This window comes from Delphinapterus leucas, chromosome 2 (genome assembly GCF_059928025.1).
Source record: "Delphinapterus leucas isolate spDelLeu-1000000601 "Yukka" chromosome 2, BTC_Dleu_Yukka2, whole genome shotgun sequence".
In the NCBI taxonomy this organism is placed as follows: Eukaryota; Metazoa; Chordata; class Mammalia; order Artiodactyla; family Monodontidae; genus Delphinapterus; species Delphinapterus leucas.
Genome location: NC_143130.1, coordinates 128,404,243 through 128,414,976, shown reverse-complemented (window position 1 = coordinate 128,414,976; position 10,734 = coordinate 128,404,243). Strand labels below are relative to the sequence as shown.

General features: G+C 36.4%; 1 protein-coding gene across 1 annotated transcript; it reads left to right on the top strand.

Annotated features, from left to right (window-relative positions):
• Window positions 1–631: 631 nt before the first annotated feature.
• RPL10L (ribosomal protein L10 like) lies at window positions 632–1,726 on the top strand. Its single transcript, XM_022570776.2, has one exon. The coding sequence runs from the start codon at window positions 706–708 to the stop codon at window positions 1,582–1,584; it is 879 nt and encodes a 292-aa protein (XP_022426484.2). The 5' UTR covers window positions 632–705; the 3' UTR covers window positions 1,585–1,726.
• The last annotated feature ends 9,008 nt before the right edge of the window (window positions 1,727–10,734 follow it).

The window sequence follows — 10,734 nt, the reverse complement described above, 5'->3', positions numbered from 1 at the left end:
AAGCTCATTCTCAGTAATGTGTAAAAGATTAATAAAGTATAAATAGCTACTTTTTTTTTTTTTTTCCCCACCTCGCGGCTAGCGGGATCTTAGTTCCCAGACCAGGGATAGAGGGCAGGCCCCGCAGTGAAAGCGCCAAGTCCTAACCACTAGACTGCCAGGGAATTCCCAATAGTTACTCTTTTATACAGTTCCCAGAAGCTGTAACATTTGAAAATGCAAATAGCCTAAAGTTAAAAAATTCAGTTGGTATTCCAATTATGTGGATGCCATTTTGACAATAAAATCATTCCATATGGCCGAATAAATAAAACCACCAAAGTTTCATGTTTCTAAAGCAATTATCAAGCAACATGTACAACAGATTTCTTCTATCCCCGTCTCCCCTCTACTCTCATTTCTTCCTGAGCCTTACCAGTGAGCCAAGAAACCACTTTACCCATGGAAGGTGACCACATACCCTTTGAGAAATAGCAACTGATCCACAAATGCTGACAGGAGATATGAGCTCCGGCAAATGGATTATTTAGACAAACCAGACACAAAGTACGACTAGCTGGAGAGACATTACTCATTCAAATTCTAGGAGAATACATCTTTTATAGTTAAGACAAACCTTAGAGCAGAAGTTCTACGCCAGAGAGGGAAAGCCGGAAGGAAACGAGATTTTGCGAAGCTGCAGCAAGGTCCAATTCTCTTACTTGGATGCCCGCAGGCCAATATACCCAACTGCCTTTCCATCCTGCGCATGTTCCAAATCCCCCAAACGCATGCGTAGAGTGTCACTGCATCTATGGTGGGGACTTTGTGAAAGAGTGTCCTCAAGTCCTCTATGGTTCCTGCGCGGGAAGATGGGCAATGTATATGAGGCGCATGCGCAGGCGTGGAAGCAACCGCTTCTTTTCTCTTCGACGTGCCTCAGCGATACCCGGTGTCGCCATGGGCCGCCGACCCGCTCGTTGTTACCGGTATTGCAAGAATAAGCCGTATCCAAAGTCTCGCTTTTGCCGAGGTGTCCCTGATGCCAAGATCCGTATCTTTGACCTGGGTCGGAAAAAGGCAAAAGTGGATGAGTTCCCACTCTGTGGACACATAGTGTCTGATGAGTATGAGCAGCTCTCTTCAGAATCCCTAGAGGCTGCCCGAATTTGTGCCAACAAGTACATGGTGAAAAGTTGTGGCAAAGATGGCTTTCACATCCGAGTGCGACTCCATCCATTACATGTTATACGCATCAACAAGGTGTTGTCCTGTGCTGGGGCTGACAGACTCCAGGCAGGTATGCGAGGTGCCTTTGGAAAACCCCAGGGTACAGTGGCCAGAGTCCACGTTGGTCAAGTCATCATGTCCATCCGCACCAAGCTTCAGAACAAGGAACATGTGATTGAAGCCTTACGCAGGGCCAAGTTCAAGTTTCCTGGGCGCCAGAAGATTCATATCTCCAAGAAATGGGGCTTTACCAAGTTTAATGCTGATGAATTTGAAGACAAAGTGGCTAAGAAGTGCCTCATCCCGGATGGTTGTGGAGTCAAATACATCCCCAGCCATGGCCCTCTGGATAAGTGGCGAGCTCTGCACTCGTGAGGTCTTTTGACAGCACTGGCAATTTTGACCATGCTGGTCTGAGTTTTGCTCACCAATAAATTTTACTTATGGTAAAAAAAGAATTATTTCTTAATTTTTTTATAGTTTAAAAATATCCAATTTTTAGAATATAGATTAATAGAGAAATAATTTTTTGTGTTAACATTACCAGAAAGAGTTTTAATGACAAATGATAATTTCATTTCAAGTGAGAGTGACACAATTTGTACGCCATTTATAGAGAAAGCTGTTGCAATTCTAACCCACACTTTTAACTTAGAGAGTCTAGGAAAATATGTCAAAAGTTTTGTTTGTAGAGAAGTCATAAGTTATATAGCTGTCATTGCCTTGAATAAAAAATAGATAGAGAAGAATCTGAGATTTACAGAAAAATTCTTATTTTTTATAGAAAATAAACAATTGGGATGAAAATAATGGTAGGCATTAGTCATATTTCAATTACAATCTCTTTGAAACTAAAAAGTCTATTCTTAAACTTGTTGCTTATGTTTCCCTTATACATTTCTGCACATTGTTTCTAGAATTACCTGTCACCTCCAATTATCAGCCTTAGGACAACTGGAGATCACTGCCAAAGGTTTCCCCAGACAAGGCTTACATTATCTTACACTCAAGAGACGACAATCCAATCTTTTCTTCATCACAGAAAGGTCATAGGTTGACAACCAAGTACATATTTCTTGATCTGAGTCCCAGTAGAACCAACAGAAAAGAGAAAATGACACTGTCTGTCCTCTAAAAGAATCCTAGAGAGAGTTTGCAGTTGTAGGTGTTTGCCCTACATTAGAGTTATGTTGATCATACAGATGTTTTTATGCATTGTTTTACTTTAGAAATTACATAAGCTAAAGTTTCTGGGTCTCTTCTGCATTCTAAAATTATGGTTTTTTAGTTGTTTATTTGTTATTTAGTCTTCTAAATCTCAATCCTGCAAACAGTGCCCTCAGTTTTCTTTAGCTACTCATTTTCAGAGTCAACATATTAAATAAGGAACAAAAGGAATACTAAATAAACAGTATTGAAACATATGCTTTTAAAATTATTTTCATTTACTTAAAAAAATTTCTATGTCAATCTTAAAATTTTGCATCTGACTTGATACTTCTTTCAGGCCCTTACTATGCCTCCTACTTGTGTATTTTAAGCTAAATTGCTGTTTTAAGCAATAATATTTATTATAGCTAAACAAGAAGGATAACAGGTACTAAATAATATATGAATGTATAGAAAGGGCTTTTCAATTTCAGTAGCACTTTCTTTGACATGTTTTACTTGATACTCTAAAACTCTTGAAGTTTTCTAGGAAATTAAGTCCTATGCAATTTGCAAATGAGGGTGTACTTGAGCCAGATCTTCTGACTCCTGTCCAATCCTGTTTACTTTTTACCGAACCGTTTTTCAAAAACAAAAAAAACCAAAAAAACCCTCAACTTCAAAAAAATCAAAATGCCACACAAAACACAACAAAACAGTTCCTTGGTCATGTGTTAATACAACTGTGATGCAGCTTTGAAAATATTTTCCGTCTTCGTTATTCATCCTTTTGGTCTCAAACTTTTCAAACATCTTAACCTTCAAACTTGGAACTCTGTACTCACTCACTAAATACAGGGAGGCAGCCAAGCATAAGCCCATGAATGTCCTTGCCGTAAGAGATTGGTAACTATGATTGTTTATGCATATAGATAGGTGGATGAAAAGGAAATGAAAGATTAAAAATTATTACATTAAACAAATAATAGGAAGCTATTATCAGGTTTATTATTTGAGTTTTCCCTACAGTTTTCTATTATAAGCTATTATATATAAATTTTATTTCCTTAATAGAAGAACACTCTCACTTGTTTTTCTTAACAAAAGTCCTGCTAACATGTCCTTGAAGCCATGATTTCATTTTTTCAGCATTTTCCTTTTTTCTGGTCATTCTAGTTGTTAAAAAATTGATAAGACAGTTGAACTGAAATATAATTAAATTATATATTGCAGAGCTCTTCATTATTTCTAAATTTCTATTCTAAATGGAAAATTTAATTTGGGAACATATGTATTCAGAATTTCATGCACTACTGCAATGAAACAGAACTATCTGCTCATTCAAAATAAAAATACAATTACAGTTAACTAAATTCAAGCAAATATTGCCAGATAAATCTCTTTGATTTAGTTGATGGAGTTCTTCAGGTTTTATGGAAAATACTGACTGAATCAGTTAGAAAATGGACCATGTACCATATCAGCTTAGTTTTGAAAAGCACATTCCACCAATCATCATTGCATAATCCACCATTTCTTACCCCCCCCAAATATGGAATTATTCTAAGCGTATTTAGTCTGGAATCCTTAATTTTTATAAAAATATACACTAGGGGCTTCCCTGGTGGCATAGTGGTTGAGAGTCAGCCTGCCGATGCAGGGGACACGGGTTCGTGCCCCGGTCCAGGAAGATCCCACATGCCGCGGAGCGGCTGGGCCCGTGAGCCATGGCCACTGAGCCTGCGCGTCCGGAGCCTGTGCTCCGCAAAAGGAGAGGCCACAACAGTGAGAGGCCCGCGTACCGCAAAAAAAACAAAACAAACAAAAAAAACACAAAAAAATGGTATGTATCACTTCCCTGCTAAAAACTATTCACTAGTAATATCAAACTCTTATATAGTGATTAACATATGCCAGGCACTGTTCTAAGCTCCTTAAATATCATAATTCAGTTCCTATAGCCCCTGCTAGATTTCTCCCTTTATTTTCTTTGAGACTCAGGCCAAGCATGTGTGCAGCTGTGCTGAAGGGCACAGACTTGTGTTTAGTCACCCTGTTGGAGTTTGATGCACTGACACACTTGGATTCCAGATTGTCCTTGTGGGGTTCAGTTTGTACTCATGGACTTCATTTGCCTGTGAGATCAAGGTTACCCATATTTCTCTTCACTTTGCATTTAGATATTTTTTTCCCCAATTGCCTGTCTTTCTGATTTGTAAGGATTTCAGGCCCATTGCAAGGAGAGAGTCAATAGCGTCCAGTAGACTTCTTTATAGTCCCTGGTTGATGACTTTTATCTAATCACCCACTATCCTCTTCAGAATTATTTTCCCAGCTGTTCTCATTATTCTACAAAGTTTAATTCCCAAAAGACATTTCTTATTCCATATTACTCTTAGTATACCCTAAGCAAACTCTAGCTGATACGGAAATGATCATTAGAATCGGGAAAATTTTGAAAATTAGTTTGGTGAAGCTATTGAAAAAGTAAAATGTTTTGGAATACATAGCCTTTTGTTTGGATTCTGGCTCTGCCTTCTACTTTTCCTTTCACCTTGAGCAATTTATTGAAATTTTCAGAGGCTTAGTTAGTTGTCTAAAATTAAAATGAAGATTATTGTGACAGTTATGAGAATATGCATTTAACACAGTTTCTGGTACATAGTATACCCTAAATGAATGTTGCTTATTATCATTATTTATTATTAAATGATTAGAAGTTTAAAGGAGTTCACTGTGTATTAGCTATGCTTATTAATATAATTACTCTGGCCATGAAGTGAAATCTAAAATATGTCTACTTCTAATCGCAGAATCTCAAAATCTTTTGATGTTATTTTAAAAATTCATATTTAAAGTATACATTGTATCTATTTTTTCTGTGTAAGCTCAACAGTGATGAAGTATTTGAATACAAGTGTGAAAATGTTTGATAGCCATCATACTCAGTATTCCCTGGTAGGTTAATTCTGCTGTTCTACTGAAGACATATAAAATTTCTGTGAAATAACTATTGCAGCTTGTGCAATTTGACCATATTTTAACCTTTTACTTCTGGTTAATATATTTTCCAAAGCATTTAGATATAATTTTAATTATGTAAATAATTATTTGTATGGAATATTAAAAAGTAATTATTTTAAAGCAGTGTAAAATATTTTAAAATTTACTATTTCCAACTTATAAGTTACAGGAGCATATTGGTGTATATTATTATAGATTTAATGAACCATGAAAAGTTATGATTAAGTTAGAGAAAGTTTTTTTATTTATCATCATGCATTTTAAGAGGTATATTAAAATGTAATAATGGACTGCACAAATTAAAGCCATAAAAATGCATAGACTCCAATCATAAGATCATAAAGAATGCTAGCCTAGACATTGTCTTTCATTTTGGACTTAACCTCACCAAGGCAACCAACTCATACATAATTACAATAAGTTTTCATGCTAGATTCTGATTTGGAAACCTCTCTCTCTCTGTCTCTGTGTGTGAGGATATATATGCATAAACACACTTGTATATTTGAGATTGTCAGTAAGTCAGTACTCTAGCAAATTCAGTAGTTGCATATTCTATCCAATTTAATCACTTGCCAATCAACTAAAAGAGGAAAAAAGAAAGAATCACTTCTTCTGGAACAAAAACCTTTACAAAACGCAAAATTTACAAAAATGCAAATCATTTGCCTAAAAATTTGTAATGTTTAACAAATCAAGCATTATGTTTTGACACTTGAGAAGAGAATAAGAATTGCAATACAATAAATGTTACCATATAATAAGAAAGAAGTAAAATTTATTTATAGAAGACCTGGTTAAGCTTACTCCTAACTGATTACAATAATGTCAATTACAATAATATCAATCAGACAAAGAGTATTTGCCTAGAGATAGTTAATATGGAAAGAGCAAAACCGCTAGATAAGCAGAGGAGGAAAAAACACTGTCTTGCTCACAGTAATGGCTCAGCAGCTTTCTAGCACACTAAAACTAGCTGTAATCACACATTTTCGTTTGCTACTCTCTATCACCCTGATGGCCAATTTATCCACAGTAGCATATTTACGGGTCTGTTTAGGAAATTGAAATTCTTCACCAGAGCTGATGCTACATTGCCTCCGAGCACTATAGGATTTAATTGAACCAGCATGAAAGAACTGATGAATGGCTTTGCTTGCAGTGAAGAAAGTGACGCAGGTTCGAATTTCAATGGAAGATTCTAGCCAATACTTCGTGGCTGGGATACAAAATTGCCGACTACTGAAGTGTTATCTTCTGTCTTTCTCTCTGAGCTTACATGTACCTAATTTTCTTTGCCACATCCTCTTTTTTTCTTTCCATTTATGTGTGCTGTGCCATCCACCCTCAGCTCAAATCTGTGTGGCAGGGTCAAATCAGATGTGATTGCAAACCTCAGTCTCTTTACTTTACTATGCCTCATTAAAATATCCCAAAGGAAGAACATTTTCAGATTTCTACCATTCATGGAGTTTTTGAGATGGAGCATTTTAAACCAGATGTAACCAAATTATGTGTACATTATATATACTTTTTCTTTTCACTGCACAATCAGTACATAATACACTTGTGTCCTGTTGCATTTTTTAAGCCTATTTCTTTCACCTGTTTAAGTCCTTTATTCTCCTCTTTAGGTGGTTTTCTGTATTAAATATTTACTATTCCATTGGACTTTTCCCTCTTTACCCATTCTTTTGGTAACAATCCCCTTTCCTATCTTTGCCTTGCTTCTCTGTGGTGATATGTGTTAAATATCTCATAAAAAAACAAAATTACACAAATATTTCTTGAAAATCAACAATTTCCCAAATATCTGTTTCTAGTCTTGAGGTTTCAAAGTTTGGTCATCTTCTTGTTCTTCCATTATACTTTTCTCTTTCCCTTATTGAGTGGAATTGTTTTTGTTTTATTTCTCTTGTTCCCATGTAATAAAAGCTAACCAGGAGTTATGTTTATTTTCTTTCTGTTTCTTTAATATTCTAATACCACCTGTTGCTTTTAACCTTGCCTTCTCAGATTTTCCTGAATGTCAAAAAGTGGTTAATAGAAATGATATCCCTCACTTCATTTCGTGAGATACATAACTAATCCATATTTATTTGTTTTCTCTACCATCTTACTACAAGTGGAAATAATCTGTCATTTGTATTTTTTTTCCTCTTCCACTGGATATCATTTTTCCACTCCACCTTTATGCTTCCATCTTTTTTGTCTTTTCCTATTCCCCACACTTCAAGGATAAAATTAAATTTTGCTTTGATTTATTGCTTCCTGGCTTTGCTTTAGTCTATTCTTTGATTTTTCACTCCATTCCACCTTAATTACCCTCTGTTTTGAACATGGCTTCAATTAAGCACTGATCTTTTTATGTATTTGTCTCTACCTCTACCTCTATCTCTTCTCTTTTCTGAATGTTTCTTTGTCAGTTATGATTTGCTTCAACCCCTTGACCTTTGTACTTGTCTCCTACCAGTTATGTCTTCTGGTTTCTCTGCTTTCTCATTTACATGCGGACCTCAGACTCCACAAATTACTACCCTAATTTTATCCTGCAGTTTTTATGCCTCTTTTGTTCAGATGGTACTTTTGACTTTAGGACACAAATGTTCAGTCAAGATATAATTACTTCTGAAAATGTCGTCTAGTCATTTACATGGCTCAATGGAACCATATGGCCATTTCCTCTTACACATTAATAAAGATATCCATCTACTAATCTGGTCAACTCTAGGAGTAGAAGTAAGAATGATAAAAATAACAAGTAATGCAAAATGTCCTTTCTCTTGGTGTGAAGATTATCAAAATTACTTTTGAAGATTGTTTTATCTAATGTTTAGAAACTCACTTTGTACATAATCTTGGGATTTGTTCTTCAATTAGCTGATTTCTTTGCTGTACACTTGATTTATAACCTCCGTACAGTTTCTTCTACCTCCTTTTCTTTTCTTTTCTTTTTTAGCATTTATTTATTTATTTTACTTAGTTGCGCTGGGACTTAGTTGCGGCAGGCGGGCTCCTTAGTTGCAGCATGTGGGCTCCTTAGTTGTGGCATGCATGTGGGATCTAGTTCCCTGGCCAGAGATCGAACCCAGGCCCCCTGCATTGGGAGCACAGAGTCTTAACCACTGCACCACTAGGGAAGTCCCCTCTTTTTCTTTTTTCTAGGAAAGAACCAGACTATGAAGGATGCAAAGCATCAGTTTAAGCAGAGTTGATATCCTTCAAACCTTCACTTGAACAAGACTAAGTGTGTTTTTTCTTTTCTTTTTTTTGAGAAATATTCACATCCTGAAAAGAAAGAGAAAAAGTAAAGTCTACTTGTAACCAAGCAAGGAAATATTAAAGATCACAGAGGCAAAATGTGAGCAAAATAGATAAAGATTCCAATACGGAAAAAGAGTAATGCTCGGTGATTGAATATGGAACAACACTTTCTTTTGATTACTACTCTCCTACTCAAACTTGCTTGTTTTTCTTGGAATTTATTTTTATTTCTTGCTTTCCTTCTAAGTTAAATTAATAATCAGTACACATTTCTCCTGAATCTTATTACTAGCTACTAAGAACACTAAGTTTTATATGTTAAATATCCAGCCAGGAAAATAGGATAGTCGGTATCTGTGAGATAATAGGCTTTCCTGGCACAGAGCTCCTAGGACATTTATACATTCCTAATTGATAAGAGCGGAGAGTCTCTTTTTCTAATATTTGGCCTTTGATCCAGTCCCTGACACAGGGTTCTTAAACCTTTGTAAATTTCTAAATGATAAGAGCACTAGGAGCATGTTTTGTTCTAATGAGGTGACTTTGGGTCAGCTCCTTAATGGCTCCTGGATGGGGGCTGATTGCCAGGAGGACCAAGCCATGATTTAAAGCTTGGAATTTTCAGTCCATCACCCATCCTCCAAAGAAGGGAGTGGGGCTGGAAATGGAATTAATAACTGATTATGTCCACTTGAGGTAGCCTGCACAAAATCCCAATAGAACGGGGTTTAGAGGGCTTTCAGATTATTGAACACATCCACATGCTAGGGCAGTGACACCTCCCCAACTCCATGGGGACAGAAATTGTTGTCCTCAGCACCCTCCCAGGCTTTGCTCCATGTATCTCTTCATCTGGCTGTTCATCTGTATCCTAAATTATATCTTTTCAAAAACTGGTAAACATAAGTGTTCCCTTGAGTTCTGTGAGCTGCTCTAAAAAGTTAATCAAATCTGAGAATAAAGTCGAAGGAATCTCTGATTTACAACCAACTGGTCAAAAGCACAGATGATAACTTGGGCTTGCGACTGGCATTTGAAGGAAGTGTGTGTGTGTGTGTGTGTGTCTGTGTCTGTGTGTCTGAGTGTGGTGTAAGGACAGTCTTAGTGTTATGGGATTGAGCTTTCAAATGGTGGGATCTGATGCTATTTCTGGGTATCAGAATTGAGTTAAATTGTAGCACACCCAACTGATGTCCAAGAATTACTTGTTGGTAAGGGGGAAAATTTCCACACATTTGGTGACTAGAAGTGTCAGAAGTGAAGTGTTCTCTGTGATGATAAAGAAGACACACAGGATAAAGAAATGTACAGTAGGGAAGAACCGGGTTTTCCCCTATGTAGGAAGGAGAGGTTGTGCTTTACAATACCACAATAACAGAAGTATAAAATGGACTAGTCTTAACTTCCAAGTCCTATAGTAGTGTGTTTTTTTTTTGTGTGTGTGTGTGTGAAGGGATGAGAAAGGGATGGCAAAGAAGGACCAAAGAGAGCTTTTTGAATAACAGATGAAGCTCCCATGGAAATTTTGGGAATAAAAGGAAAATACAAACAAGTTCAAAGAGGTTTGGGGGTGGGTACCTGAAGTAAAGGATGTGAAGCAGATTTCATTAGATAGAATGAATGAGTTCAGGAAGAAAACAGTGAGTAGATCCAAGAAAGATTCTCTAAGGTATAGTGAGAGAGGTAACTCACCTTTAAGTGAAGTTAACATGGGTGAGAAAAAACTATTACAGGTACTGTGCTATTTAGGACATTTCATGTGTCTCATTAAATAATTCAACTCAACAAACATTCCATGGGTGCCTATTAGGAACTGTACTGAGCAAAAATGCAAGCATAAATGAAGCATGTTTCCTATGCTTCAGGAATTTATAGCTAACTATGGCAAATTAAGACATATATGAAGATAGTGAATATATGACATAATCTGACAAATTCTATATTTCAAATAAAGTGCAGAGAATAGTTTGTTGTTGTTTCCTGCTGAGATAAAGAGGGAAATCTTAAAGCATGAAGTTAAATGTGAGTTAGATCTTAAAGGATGGGTTAAATTTTGGTGTTGGAGATGAAAGGAAGAGCATTCCAAAT